Source organism: Stenella coeruleoalba, assembly GCF_951394435.1.
Source record: "Stenella coeruleoalba genome assembly, chromosome: 3".
NCBI lineage: Eukaryota > Metazoa > Chordata > Mammalia > Artiodactyla > Delphinidae > Stenella > Stenella coeruleoalba.
Genome location: NC_137148.1, coordinates 64347453 through 64363651, shown reverse-complemented (window position 1 = coordinate 64363651; position 16199 = coordinate 64347453). Strand labels below are relative to the sequence as shown.

At 33.3% G+C, this 16199-nt stretch overlaps 1 protein-coding gene across 5 annotated transcripts in view; it reads left to right on the top strand.

The window, feature by feature from the left end:
- Positions 1 to 16199, top strand: part of SSBP2 (single stranded DNA binding protein 2) — a gene marked incomplete at its 3' end in the record, with an annotated part of 298632 nt that overhangs the window by 246127 nt on the left and 36306 nt on the right. For all 5 annotated transcript variants that reach the window (XM_079918569.1, XM_079918568.1, XM_079918566.1 and 2 more), the window contains 3 exons: positions 4573 to 4639; positions 5361 to 5431; positions 12409 to 12476. In XM_079918569.1, coding sequence (XP_079774695.1) covers positions 4573 to 4639; positions 5361 to 5431; positions 12409 to 12476 — 206 coding nt within the window. The remainder of the gene's footprint in view (positions 1 to 4572; positions 4640 to 5360; positions 5432 to 12408; positions 12477 to 16199) is intronic.

Below are 16199 nucleotides of genomic sequence, written 5' to 3'. Positions count from 1 at the left end.
AAAGTGGAAGGGAATAAAAAGACCTACAGAAACAAATCCAAAACAATTAACAAAATGGCAATAAGAACATACATATCAGTAATTACCTTAAATATAAATGGATTAGTGCTCCAACCAAAACACACTGACTAGCTGAATGGATACAGAAACGAGACCTGTATATATGCTCTCTATAGGACACCCACTTCAGATCTAGGGACACATACAGAATGAAAGTGAGGGGATGGAACAAGGTATTCCATACAAATGGAAATCAAAAGAAAGCTGGAGTAGCAATACTAATATCAGACAAAACAGACTTTGAAATAAAGACTATTACAAGAGACAAGGACACTACATAATGATCAAGAGATCAATCCAAGAAGAAGATATAACAATTGTAAATATACATATACCAAAAATAGGAGCACCTCAATATATAAGGCAAACACAAACAGCCATAAAAGGAGAAATTGACAGTAACACAATAATAGTGGGGGACTTTAACACCCCACTTTCATCAATGGACAGATCATCCAGGCAGAAAATCAGTAAGGAAATCCAGGCTTTAAATGACACATTAGACCAGATGGACTTAATTGATATTTATGCATTCCATCTGAAAGCAGCAGAATATACATTCTTCTCAAGTGCACATAGAATATTCTCCAGGATAGATCACATGCTGGTCCATAAAGCAAGCCTTGGTAAATTTAAGAAAATTGAACTCATATTAAGCATCTTTTCCAACCACAATGCTGTGAGATTATGAGTCAGCAGCAAGAAAAAAACTGTAAAAATTTGTAAAACTATAAAAATTGGTAGGAATCCACCTGCCAATGCCGGGGACACAGGTTCGATCCCTGGCCCGGGAAGATCCCACATGCCACAGAGCAACTAAGACTGTGCACCACAACTACTGAGCCTGTGCTCTAGAGCCTGCGAGCCACAACTACTGAGCCCGCATGCCACAACTACTGAAGCTCACGTGCCTAGAGCCCATGTTCTGCAACAAGAGAAGCCACCACAATGAGAAGCCCATGCACCGCAACAAACAGTAGCCCCTGCTCACCACAACTAGAGAAAGCCCACGCACAGCAACAAAGACCCAACACAGCCAAAAATAAATAAAATTAATTGAAAAAAATATCAGAACAGAAATAGAGACAAAGAAAACAATAGAAAAGATCAATGAAACTAAAAGCTGGTTCTTTGAAAAGATAAAATTGATACACCTTTAGCCAGACTCATCAAGAAAAAGGAGAGGGCTCAAGTCATTAAAATAAGAAGTGAAAAAGGAGAAGTTACCACAGACACCACAAAAATACAAAGGATCATAAGAGACTACTGCAGGCAACTATATGCCACTAAAATGCCTAGAAGATTTGGACAAATTCTTAGAAAGGTACAATCTCCCAAAACTGAACCAGGAAGAAACAGAAAATATGAACAGACCAATCACAAGCACTGAAATTGAAACTGTGATTTAAAAATTCCCAACAAACAAAAGTCCAGGACCAGAAGCCTTCACAGGCAAATCCTATCAAACATTTAGAGAAGAGTTAACACTTATCCTTCTGAAACCATTGCAAAAAATTGCAGAGGAATGAACACTTCCAAACTCATTCAGTGAGGCCACCATCACCCTGATACTAAAACCAGACTAAGATACCACAAAAAAAGAAAATGACAGGCCAATATCACTGATGACCATAGGTGCAAAAAATCCTCAGCAGAATACTAGCAAGCTGAATCCAACAATACATGAAAAAGATCATACACCATGATCAAATGGGATTTATCCCAGGGATGCAAGGATTTTTCAATATCTGCAAATCTATCAGTGTGATAACCACATCAACAAATTGAAGAATAAAAACCATATGATCGGACTTCCCTGGTGGCGCAGTGGTTAAGAATCTGCCTGCCAATGCAGGGGACACGGGTTCAAGCCCTGGTCCGGGAAGATCCCACATGCCGCAGAGCAGCTAAGCCCATGCACCACAACTACTGAGCCTGTGCTCTAGAGCCCACAAGCCATAACTACTGAGCCCATGTGCCACAACTACTGAAGCCCATGCACCTAGAGCCTGTGCTCTGCAACAAGAGAAGACACCGCAATGAGAAGCCTGCACACTGCAACGAAGAGTAGCCCCCACTCGCCATAACTAGAGAAAAGCCCACGTGCAGCAGTGAAGACCCAACGCAGCCAAAAATAATTAATTAATTAAAACAAGAAACATGATCATCTTAATTGATGCAGAAAAAGCTTTTGACAAAATTCAACACCCGTTTATGATAAAAACTCTCCAGAAAGTGGACATAGAGAAAATATACCACAACATAGTAAAGGCCATATATGACAAACCCACAGCTAACATCATACTCAATAGTGAAAAGCTGAAAGCATTTCCTCAAAGATCAGGAGCAAGACAAGGATGTCCACTCTCAACACTTTTATTCAACATAGTTTTGGAAGTCCTAGCCACTGAAATCAGAGAAGAAGAATAAAGAAAAGGAATCCAAGTTAGAAAAGAAGTAAAACTGTCACTGTTTGCAGATGACATTATAGTATACATAGAAAATCCTAAAGATGCTACCAGAAAACTACCAGAGCTCATCAATGAATTCATTAAAGTTGCAGGACATAAAATTAATACACAGAAATCTGTTGCATTTGTATACACTAAAAACAAAAGATCATAAAGAGAAATTAAGGAAATAATCCCATTTACCATCAAATCAAAAAGAATAAAATACCTAGGAATAAACCTACCTAAGGAGGTAAAACACAAACAGATGGAAAGGTATATATGCCACGTTCTTGGATTGGAAGAATCAATGTTGTCAAAATGACTGCACTACCCAAGGCAACCTACTGATTCGGTGCAATTCCTATCAAATTACCAATGGCATTTTTGCAGATTTAGAACAAAAAATCTTAAAATTTGTACGGAAACCCAAAAGACCCTGAATAGCCAAAGCAACCTTGAGAAAGAAAAGTAGAGGTGGAGGAATCAGGTTCCCTGACTTCAGACTATACTACAAAGCTACAGTAATCAAGACAGTATGGTACTGACACAAAGACAGAAAAATAGATCAATGGAACAGGATAGAAAACACAGTCTCTTCAATAAGAGGTGCTGGGAAAACTGGACAGCTACATGTAAAGTAATGAAATTAGAACATTCTCTAACACCATGCACGAAAATAAACTCAAAATGGATTAAAGACCTAGATGTAAGATGGGATACTATAAAACTCTTAAAGGAAAACATAAGCAGAACACTCTTTGACATAAATTGCAGCAAAATCTTTTTGCATCCACCTCCTAGAGTAATGAAAATAAAAACAAAAAGAAACAAATGGGACCTAGTTAAACTTAAAAGCTTTTGCACAGCAAAGGAAACCATAAACAAAACGAAAAGACAACCCCCAGAAAGGGAGAAAATATTTGCAAATGATGTGACCAGCAAGGGATTAATCTCCAAAATATAGAAACAGCTCATGCAGCTCAGTATCAAAACAAACAACCAACCAATCAAAAAATGGACATATCTAAATAGATATTTCTCCAAAGAAGACATACAGATGGCCAAGAGGCACATGAAAAGCTGCTAAACATTGCTAATTATTAGAGAAATGCAAATCAAAACTACAATGAGGTATCACCTCACATCAGTCAGAATGGCCATCATCAAAAAGTCTACAAACAACAAATGCTGGAGAGGGTGTGGAGAAAAGGGAACCCTCCTACACTATTGGTGGGAATGTAAATTGGTACAGCCACTATGGAGAACACTGTGGAGGTTCCTCAAAAAACTAAAAATAGAGCTACCATATCATCCTGCAATCCCACTCCTGAGCATATATCCGGAGAAAACCATACTTAGAAAAGATACATGCACCCCAGTGTTCATTGCAGCACTATTTACAGTAGCCAAGACATGGAAGCAACCTAAACATCCATCAACAGATGAATGGATAAAGAAAATGTGGTACATATATACAGTGGACTCTTACTCAGCCATAAAAAAGAATGAAATAATGCCATTTGCAACAACATGGATAGACCTAGAGATTCTCATTCTAAGTGAAGTAGGTCAAAGAAAGACAAATATCATATGATATTACTTATATGTGGTATCTTAAAAAATGATACAAATTAACTTATTTACAAACAGGAATAGACTCACAGACTTAGAAAACAAACTTATGGTTACTGAAGGGGAAAGCTGTGGGGGAGGGATAAATTAGTAGGTTGGGGTTAACATATACACACTACTATATATAAAATGATAATCAGCAAGGACCTACTGTATAGCACAGGGAACTCTACTCAATATTCTGTAACCACCTATATGGGAAAAGAATTTGAAAAAGAATAGATACATGTATACTTATAGCTAAATCACTTTGCTGCACACCTGAAACTAACACAACATTGTAAATCAAATATATTCCAATAGAAGAAAAATACATGTTGAAAAAAAAATCTTATGAAATACTCAGATGCACTCTGTAATTGTTACAGCACTTATTTTATAAATAGTTACAATATTCCTTTTTATTTTGTTTTACTAAATATGCTAGGCTCTTGGAGGTGTCCCAGGAAGTCAGCCATTACTTCCCAGTGGAATGGACCCAACTCGACAACAAGGTGACTACTTGTAAAAGTGAAATTGATGTGCAAAATCTCAAAGGAAATCCTGTATTTTTTAAGGAAGGTTTTATTTGTACAGATATTCCATAATTATATCAGTTGCATTTTTACAGGTAACGTGGCCAAGTAATTATCTTTTTAGCTAACTCTTAATTATGTGTGATAGTGAGGGCAGTGATAACATAAGGAACAGAATAATTAAATATCCAGAATCTGTATTTTAACTAGTAACTTCTAAAACCTCTTGTATAACTTCAAACAAGTGAGACTCAAAGTGATTGTATCAATTGTGATTTTCTCTGCCTTTTTCAGATAGAGAGGTTAGTCCACCAGAAAGATAAGCAGGAGGAAAGAGGATGCTATGCAATAAGTAACTTACTTGGTAGTTTAACAAACCCAATAATCAGAGCTATTTAGGTACCACAAATATGTATGGCTCTATTATACTATTCCAAGAGAAAAAAAGAGGAGCAAATGGTATGAGATGTAATTCAACACAGAATAGGAAGAACATTTCAATTTCAAGACATTAATGGAGAGTGTGGGTAAGTAGTGATAAGAGGTAGAAAACTGGCCATGGAAGCCAAGATGAGGTGATGTCAGTAACTCAGTCCTTAGTAAATAAGATGTGACACCAGGCAGAGAGGAGGCTATAGCCTCCGGTTTAGCACTCATGCTCATTACATTGCTAATATCGTCATACTTTTTTTCTTTTTAGGACATCCAAATATGGGTGGGCCAATGCAGAGAATGACGCCTCCAAGAGGAATGGTGCCCTTAGGACCACAGGTAAATAAATAATCAGTGCAGGAAGCTAGAGGCTGAGTTTTTTGCCTTCATCTTATACAAACAAACTGTATTATTTGCTGGCTTCTAGTATATACAATAAAGGCTTAATAACATGGTTGTTAGGCTCTTGAGGACATATCTATGACATGTCCAAGTTGATGTAACAACAAACCATATTTTAACAGGTGCTACACATATGCCTTTGGTACATTGGAGAAAACACATTGTGTAGAAATACATTATAGTAATTATTATTAAAAATGATAACTATTACCCTTTTGTTAGTTCTATTGAGGAAATATAAAAAATTATAGTAATTATTATAAAAGATAACTAAGTTAAATAAAACCTAGTTGACTGAATTAAATAGAATAAGCAGCATAAAATATATTTCTAAATCTTTTAAAGAATGCCATTGACTATTATATACTACCATACTTCTTTACAGAATATGAAATCAATAGAGAACCTTTTAGAAATAAACACTGAAATGGGTCTTACTGAACACGCATAATACTATCAGTATACATTAGATGTTAGCCTACTTCTGTATCAAAATTTCCCAGAAGTATACACCAAGATTGAACCTATTCAGCTATTGATGACATTTTTAAGTATGCTGCTCCAGGATATCACTTATTTTAGCTAAAACATCCCTCTGTCTCTCTTGGGAAAACTGCATGGGGTAGAAACTAATGTTGTAATGTTATATTTCAAAGAAACTAATCCAGAATTCCGAATTTTAAATTTCTTCCTCAAAGGTCAGAGGTTAGTGTATCATAACATTGGTTAAAAGAATGAATTGATTTACTTTCTTTATTCTTTCCAAGAACAGACTTTATAAGTGATAGTTTTAGGAGCTTGTTTCATGTATCTGCTTTAAAAATGTTAAGTATTTTGTTGTGTACCCAAAGGAGTCAGAGAATTAAGAATCTAACACCCATTGGTCTTAAGCTTTTTTCAGCTTAAGACCAATGTAGTGAAGAGGGATAGTAGTTATCTATTGGAATAATTGAATTCCTAGAAGAAATATATATAATTTGATTCTCAGGTAAATGTGACTTAGACCAAGGAGTTACTGCCAACATGTAATAATATACAGTTGACCCTTGAATAACATGGGAGTTAGGGGTACCAAACCACTGCACAGTCGAAAATCCAGGTATAACTTTTGACTCCCTAAAACTTAACTAATAGCCTACTGTTAACTGGAAGCCTTACCGATAACATACGTAGTCAATTAACACATGTTTTATATATTATTTGTATTACATACTGTATTCTTACAATAAGGTAAGCTAGAGAAAAGAAAATGTTATTACAGAACTCCTAAGAAAATACATTTACAGTACTGCACTATATTTTTCGATACCATAAGTTTATATCATCTGTTTATAAGATGAATCATCTGTCAGCATCTTCATCAAGGTTGTCTTAAATGATACAAAACACTGTAGATATTATATATATTTCTAACACAGGACATCAAAAATGAAAAGATCATGTGAAAAAAATTCCTATATATTTACAGGTATAACAATTCATGCATTGATAACAAAGAAGCAGCAATATGATAGCTTTATGGTAAACTAGCGTAATAATCAATGATTGCTTCATCATAGCCTATCCTATACACTAATGAATGAATCATTATAACATTTTTAAGGCATACAGTATTACAGTTATATTCACAATACAGTATTGTAAACATTGTTACATTTTTTTAAACCACTTACATGTAATGATAGGCTGATACATAGTTTCTCCCGTTGGGGTTGGTGGCAGGGGGAAGAGGGAGAGAGAGAGAGGCACATACTGTATAGTAATGTAGTTCTTTGAAAGCAAAATTATAAAACAGTAAGAAAACACATTATTAATTTTATATTACATACCACTCCCCTTATGCTTATATAAGGATAGACTTATGTCTACATGTATTTTATGCGTTCATGACATACCTAACTTTTTCTTAATTTTTTAGATATTTCTAGGCGATGTGGTTCATCTGCAAGTTTTTTCAAATTGTCACAAATCTACAAAAAATTTTCCAATAGTGTATTTATTGAAAAAAATCCACGTATAAGTGGACTGGAACAATTCAAACCCATGTTGTTCAAGGGTCAACTGTATATATAAACTGTATTGGGACATGAAGCACAAATTTTTCAGAGATACCATATTACATGATAAGAAAAAGTGTTATGTAAATATTTGTGGGATCTTCAAAGTCATAAAAAACCCATTTCTTTTATTTAGGCTCAGTTATTTTCTATGTATTTTCTTAAGATCTTATAAAACCCTAATTTAGATATTTAAATTATTTTTTCCTATTTCTACTCATGTTAAGGATGATGATTTTTATGACCAACCATCATTAATCTATTAATGGCAGTTAGAATTTATAAGATCTGTAGGATATTTCACTGAATGAATATACTTTTAGTCTTTAATGAGCTAAGCCAACCAGTTTAGCTATATACAACTTGAAGGATTTTTTTCCTCAAAAGATTTTCATAACAGATGCATTTTAAATATACATCAAAAGTTGATGCCTGTAATTTATTCTTCATTCAGTTCTCTTACTTTTCAGCTAGCTGCTCTTTGAGTTTTTGTCATTCCAGACCAATATTTTCAATACTTTTAAAAATTAGAGTCTGATTTGAGTCAGTTTTGCAGTGTTTGAAAGATGAACCAATGCTCACCTAAGCTGTATGAATACTTAGATCTCATTTGAAAATGCAGAAGTAAAAAGCATATTGGTCTTTATATTTTATAAATATCTAGCCAAATATGTATGTGTTTTGTGTTATAAGTAAATTATGACAGAAAGTAAGAAAACATTTCTGGGGACTAATTGCTTATTGAAGAGTTTAACTAAGTTTATCATATAAGTATGAATTCTTTTCATTTTCACACCCAAAGAGAGTAGTTTATTTCTTCCATTTGGATTAATATCATTGCTATCTATTTCTTTATAATTTGGAGGAAGTAAAGTGTTTTGGTGTGAATTTACCTCAGAAACCAGAAATACCTACAACAACTTTTAAAATCACAGTATATAAGTATAAAAGGTTAAAGTAAATTATTTATAAATATCATGTACTTAAATGAAAATAGGAATCATATTCATATGAATGGTAAAATAGGTAAAAAGTGAAGTAAAATTATTTGAATTAAGGGATTCTTGTAAGGTATTTACTCATAACACCTGGTATATGTAACATATGGATTTGAACTGTGAGCTTTATAATAAAAGTTAGCTGTGTTTCTTAAAAGATAATAGAAAAACAACTCTCATGACAGATATTTAATCCTATGGATGCTACTCAAGAACAGAATGTGTCTGCTTTTTTTGTATCCGAATTATAGAAACAGTCTCTTGAATATTGTTTCTAGCTTTATGCAAAATAAAATACATAACTCCTTTGTATCATAGATATGAGATACATAGATATTATGTATCATAATATCATAGATATTATTTCCACTATTTTTTCAGCTTAGGACCAATGTGGTGAAGAGGGACAGCAGTTATCTATTGGAATAATTGAATTCCTAGAAGAAATATATATAATTTGATTCTCAGACAATGCTGATGTAGGCAAAGTGCACACCTAGAACATAGTAAATATGTGATTAAAACCTACTGCATGGATGAAGAAATAAAACTTTGCTCCAAATGCTGGCATATTTCTTCCACCCCTTAATCTATTTTAAATCTACGTTCAGTAGTAATACACGATTTTTAGATTGATATCAGTATCCTTTCAATAAAAAATGTCTTCCCTAATGCCATATTTGAAGTAATTTTTCTACTTGGCTTTTATAATAAGGTATACTTAGCTTGTCTGTGTTCTTAGGCTCAGCAGGTACCATATGATTAACAGAAAAATTCAACAAGACTGTCCAACTAGTTCTAATTCCTCTAGAAATCTGAAGGATAAATGAGTTATATACAAGTAGGAACATATCATGATTTCCAAATCAAATACTTGGGGTGGAGAAATAGTGAGATGGAAATATATGATAGGCTCTCATGTAAAGAGAGAGTAAACTAATTCTGTATTTTCAAATCTAAGATGGGAAGTGGAATTTAGCTCAGTATGGGGAAGAACTTGCTAGAAATTAAACTGCCCAATCATGGAAAAACTCTTTATAAACTTTCCAAGCAGAGTCTGAACAGCCCTTTTGTCAGGAGCGTTGCATTGGGAGAGAGATTAAACCAGATGGAATTGTATAGTTGCCATCAGCTTTAAAATTCAGTGATTCAAAATTAGCTCTTCACATTCTGCCTTTGTTACCAGTTAGAAAGCTAGTTGTTATTCTATCTTATCTTCCTGTTCTCTATATGCTTCAGATTGTTCACAAAATGAAAATATTTTGTAAGTCTATCAAAATATGTGTTGGATAATTTCTTACTCATTTCCTATGACACTTGTGCACTGTCATACTTGAGCACTGGATGCACAAAGATGAGTAATACAGACTCTACCTTCAGGTACTTATTCTTTAGCAGGAGATTCAGATACATAAAGAAAAACTATTAGGCAGTAGGAAAAAAGTCAAGAAAAGAAATACGTGTACTCTGTCAGGGAGTCACTATGTCACAAGCATGTTAGGGTTGAGGGCTCAAGGGAAAATGAGAAGACTCATTTAAGTCAGTCCCTTATTAACAGTGATAAGAGTTAACAGCTACAGTTTTTGAGCACCAGGTATCATGCTTTTAATGCACCAAGCACTTTAATATGCGTTTTGTATGACTTCATTTTTCCTCCAACAAGCTTATAAGAGATATTTTCACTTTACAGATAAGGAAATAAAGGTTGAGCAGATCATTGGGAGAATCATTGGCCCGCAATCACACATATAGAAAGAGGAGAAGAGGAAATAGGGCAGGGGCAAGAGAGATTCAAACCAGTATCTTTCCATGTCCAGAGCTAGAAGGAAAACTAACATTTTCCTTGATAAAACACAGACCAACTAAGATCAAAAATGAGGAGCAACCTTTTGTGTGAAGAATTTCTATTATACTCTACCATTCAGATTTCGTTCCCAGTGACTAACTTTCTTCTCAGAGACTCCTTGGTAATACTGCTGCTGCCACCCCCATGCTTGTTCCAGAGGTTAAGAGAAATAGCTATCTCTTTAACCAGTGACTCAAGTGTGGATAGACACCATTCTCTTATCCCATAGCATACACAATTGAGATGTTTAAATAAGATTTCTTGAAATTAAAAGTAAATAAAAAATGAGAAGAGCATGTAATTAGGTAATTTATTTACAAACTGTGGCTTACTCTCTGGAGTTAACAGACCTTCTCTCATTGAATATTTCCTTGTCATCTTAGCACCTACTACACAGAAGGCCATAGCAGATGAGTTATCATGAGTGTAAAAGCGTACTGCATGTTTCTGAACCACAAGAAATTCAGCAGTCTGGAGGGTATAGTTGGGAGTAGGGGAAGAAGGTAAATATTATAGGAAATGGGGGCAGGAAATATAGGCTAGAGCTGATCTGTGAATAACACCATAGACCCATGCTGAAGTACAGACTTTATTTGATAGGCAGTGTGGGGCATCATGGCTTTTAAGTGACATAAATAGGACTGAGTTTAAGAAGCACAGTTCTGGAGGCAGTATGGAGAATAGATGGGGAAGGGGAGAGGCTAAGTCAGAGAGACCAACTAAGTACAGTAGTCTCGGTAAATGACAGAGATGAGTGATACAAAGGAGGGCAGTATTTCAAGAGCTATTTTACAGGTAGAATCAATAGACTTTGGTAACTTGACTGGATATGGAAATTGAAATAAAAGGAAGAAATATCAAGCTCTCAGAGGCTCTTAGCCTGGACTGCTGCATAGAAGGTGACGCCACAGAACTGACTGAGGAAGGCAGTATAAAGAACACAGCTGTGAGAAGATAAAATTGAGGTTACCTTTAGGTATGTTGAGTGTGAAATGGTATCCAGATAGAAACAGCTGATATGAAGTTCAACATATGAGTTATCTAAGAGCTTAGGAGAGACATCATGACAAAATAGATTTGAAATTCCTAACATATAAATAATTGTTGAACTAATGGTAGCAGGTAAGAGTACCCATAAATGTGTATTTATTTAAAAGAATTCTGTGGCTAGAACTTGGGGAAAAGCAACATTTTTAAGAGCTAGCAAAGGAGCCAGCAAAGGAGATTGAAGAAGAGTGATCAGAAATGTTGGAGGAATAGGTGGTGTCAGAAAACTGAGCATGAAAGTAGTTGATGATGTCAAAATATATTAATATGATAATGTTAAAAGTAGTCTTTTGGCCCTTGTGGAAACTAAACTAAGCTAAGCTGATAATGCATGTTAAAACATTAAAATATTTTTATCCTTTGAATGCACATAATAGATATTGACAGAAGCCTGTTGAGTCATATAATTCACGCATACATATTTGAAGTATACTTTAGTGTTCATATATTTTTGTGTATCTGTATATTTGTACATTTCTCTCTTGGATATATTATTTTGTGAACAGAAGTTTGTATTCCACTTTCTTATGCTGGATTCACCTATTTGTTTTCAGACTTTATGTAATTTTTCTGAGTCAGACAATTTCAAACATGTTGACTAAGTCCTTTCTTTAAAAACAGAGTTTGGGATTTATGAAATATTTTGTTGAAAAAGTTCACTGTTGTACAGATATCAGGAAATTAATAAAGATATGTTGAATATTATAATTGCAACTATACCTTAATCACTTAACATGCTCCAATGATTGTACATATTCATGTAGTTTTTAAAAGGCACAAACCAAAGTAATTGTTAAAATAGAAGCAAAAGTACAAGAGTGGACCCTTCTGAGAATGAATTGCACAGGCCTTATCCCATCAGCAGTTATGTAGGGAAATCATTAACCTGCTCTCCTTTCTTTCCCCCCTCCTCTTTGGTTTTGTTTTTTTGTTTTGTGGTAGTCTGACCCTTGGTTATCATTACAGAACTATGGAGGTGCAATGAGACCCCCACTGAATGCTTTAGGTGGCCCTGGAATGCCTGGAATGAACATGTAAGCAAAATGCTATATTATCCTGTAAAGTGTTCTCTTTTCTGTCTTCTAAAGTCACACCAATTTGCAACACAATTTAAGCTCAATTTCTGTGTAGTATAAAATGAAACTGTAGTATAAATGGACTGAACATGAGCTGTAGCATTTGCTTCATTTTCACAACATATTCTCCATGTTTTTCTTCCTTCCCTTGCAACCCTTAATTTTTTTCCATTTTCAAATGCCACAAATGCCAACTTTTAGCCTGATTTTCATGTTTATCATAAAAATGAGTCTTTTCTAAATAAGCACATAATATTTATGTAGTCCATACAAAAGTATGAAGAGATGATGACGCCAGGACCATGACTTGACTTTACAGAAGTAGATGATGGAATATCGTTCATTTTAACACATATAGCGTGATTCCTATGAGTTTTAAATTCTTATAAATATATATATATGTCTTTACTTTTGTTTTGTTGGGACCATTGTTAACCGAGGAAGAAGTCTCTCTGGTAGTTTCTTCTTTAATAAAGAACTTTCCATAGTATACTTTCTTTTGAAAATTCAAAATATACTTAGGGAGTAAACTAACAGTTTTTTTTGTTTTTTGTACTGAAAGGGCCTTTCAAGCCCAAAGAGAGTAGTTGCTTCTATCAGCCAATATAATGCAATTTGTTAAGGATTTTTTATTTATTTTTCATTATCTTACTAGCCCTCAAAGTTCCATATACACCCAGAACTTGTGAATGACTTTCATTAATTGATTAGAGGATCCAAGTCCATGATGTAGCCTAAAGAAAATTTATCAGAAATAATGAAAGAGCTCTATATAGGGTTCTGGGTAGTCTCCTCTAATATATTTCCCATTAGTCCATGTTTTGGTTACCTACCTATCAAATTAAACAACTCTGCCATCATTTAATAGCATTGAATATATGAGCTCTTTTGATGTACATAGGGATTTGTTTAAGTTTCTGGAACCATTTTCATGGAAAGCAGTTTTGCCTAAAATAGAAAATAGGTTAATAGGTGGATACCAGCCAGGCTCAAAACTAACAGAACAAGGGGAAAAAGTAGGTCAAATTTTCCTATCATGTCTTCTTACTTTTAAAGTAAAAATGGATAGACATGAAGTCTGACTTTTCTTAAATTCCTCAAAGGTTTAGGCTTATTAATGGTTTCTACAAAAAGGAGTGATATCTTGTGCTTATATCAAAAGCTGAAACTCTTAACAATAGGATTTAGATACATATAAAATTTACCTACCTAAGATTCTGACTTTAAAATAGAATGCCTTTTAAAGAATAATTTTGAATACTATGTATAGAGGTAAGAAGTATACATTTTGAATACTATGATCAACCCAAAATTCTCTTTAAATGTTAAGAATGTATCTAGTATCATTTTGTAGTGATGTGGTTGACTTTAGATCAACACAGTTTTGCTAGTATAGAGGAAAGTTATTCTCATATGACTATTAAGAGACTCAAATAGCTTAAAATTGTCTCATTCCTTTCTGACATACATTTAAACAGATACATAAGGGTACATTTAATTCCCTGGACTATGGAGACTAAAAGTATGGCTGAAAATTTCAAATGATTATTTTTGTTCATATTTGGGTTTCTCATTTAAATATACCCAGATATTTTAAAATATTTTTATTACATAATATTTTACTATTTATATAATATCTGTTTTTTAAAGAGCCTTTAAGCTTTACAGACTCAAATTTCCATTATTTGTTACTGTTGACAGTTATTTGGAGTCTTATACCATTTTCAGTTTTCTATAAATTAGGATTCAAGGACAATGAAATCACAAATATTTCCCTCTAACAAGAAAAGTTCTGAAGTATGGAAGGTCCAACCAGAGAGACTCATTCTCTTATTGATATTGGCCCCAAGAAAGCAAAAGTGAATTTAACAATAAAACATATTATTGTCTCCATTGTACTCAATAAATTTTATTGAAATTCACTTCATAATTTATTATTGTTAAACTAAATCTTACTGTATTATGGCAAGTAAGTATTTCTAACTGGAATTATGGCTCCCTTCATGTCACTGTTTTACATGTTGGCTAACTTAAAAATTAAAGGAAAAGGCATTAGAATAGTGTTACCTTAGGCTATGTTTTTAAGAGTCTAAGATATTTGTGTGTTGGGATCAGGAGGGATCTACTGGAGGATCATATCTGGATGAGGTTTCTTTAGCTCGTCACTTTTTATTATTTGACACCAAAGTATAATGACAGTAAAGAATACCAAACCCCGGTCATTAAAGTAACTAAATACCATAGTCTGTAACTGCAGCTTTCTCTCTTATATTGACACCAAACCATTGGGAACAAAATTCTGATAATTTTGTTGTTAAAAAAATATTGGTGACCTCTAAAGAAAATAGTTATTCTGATATGATTTTTACATTTCCATGCTCCAATCTCAGGATAAATCATATGTAGTGTCACCTAAAATTAAAATAAGAGTATACTTTTAATGTTTATATAACTAGTATTATATATTTAGAAAAAAATTTAATATCCATTTCAGTAGTTTAAAGTAGAATTTACAAACAACAGCCACAATGTAAATGTTTTCAAATGCATTATAGATTATTTTTTAAAGAAAATTATATTTCTAAATAAACTACAGTTTTACAAATTTCAAAAGAGTGTAGGATTCAGTATTAAAATATTTCTAATTCAACTTTGTATACCTTGCTATTTTATAGAAACTAAGAGGACAAATAATTTCAAAGGATCTAGACTTTCTTGTTCTAAATCACATCCTATAGAATTATAAGGTTTGTATGGTTATTATCTCGAAATGACTGAATTACAGAAAAAAAAGAGAATTTTTCTCTTTGGTAGTCATGGTTGCCTTGATTTAATCATATCCATATACCCTTACCAAAAATTAAAGACTTCTTTTAAATTTCATTTTTCTCTTTATTTTTAAATGAGGCTAACCTGATTCTACTTCAAATTATACTTATGTAGAAATGTACATTCAAAGTAATGCCTGTGTAATAGTTTGTAGATTACTCTCTTGATAATACTGATGGCCCTCAAAAGGAGTAGGAATTACCACACTTAAGAAGTTGTTCTAATAGAACTACTCACTACTATAACCCCCACTTTATTTAGCGGTATTTGCAAAACTGAAAATGTTTTCAAACACAATGGTAATGGTGGGGTAAATTTAGCTTATTCAAATGAGTTAACATTTAACCCATTACATTAAAATGTAACAATATGAAATACATGGTGAGCTGAGATTAGATTAGTATTTGTCAAACAATTGAACTGCATAAAAGGTATTTTATGGTTCTTAGAATAAATTTAACATTTAACTTCATCTTATTTAATTTGTATTTACTTAAGTAAAATGTTTAATTATTTTAACATTTAGTTTAGCACATTAATTTAACATTAAACAAATTTTTAACTAACAAAATTATTTTATATTTAATATCTCTTATTCATACAGTCCTTGTTTAAACATAATATTTCAAAATATGAGATTGTCTGCATGTTGTTGCATACAAATTTTTCCCATGATTTGGATATATAGTATATTTTTATGTTGTTTTAAGATAAATATTTTCCAATTTCTTTACTGTGTTTTATTTAACGTCAAACAAGTCAAGTGTTTTACTTGATCAGCGTATATCTTATGCTTTACCTCAGTTTCTGTCCATTAAGACACTGAATCCTCTATGTAAAATCACCTTTCCA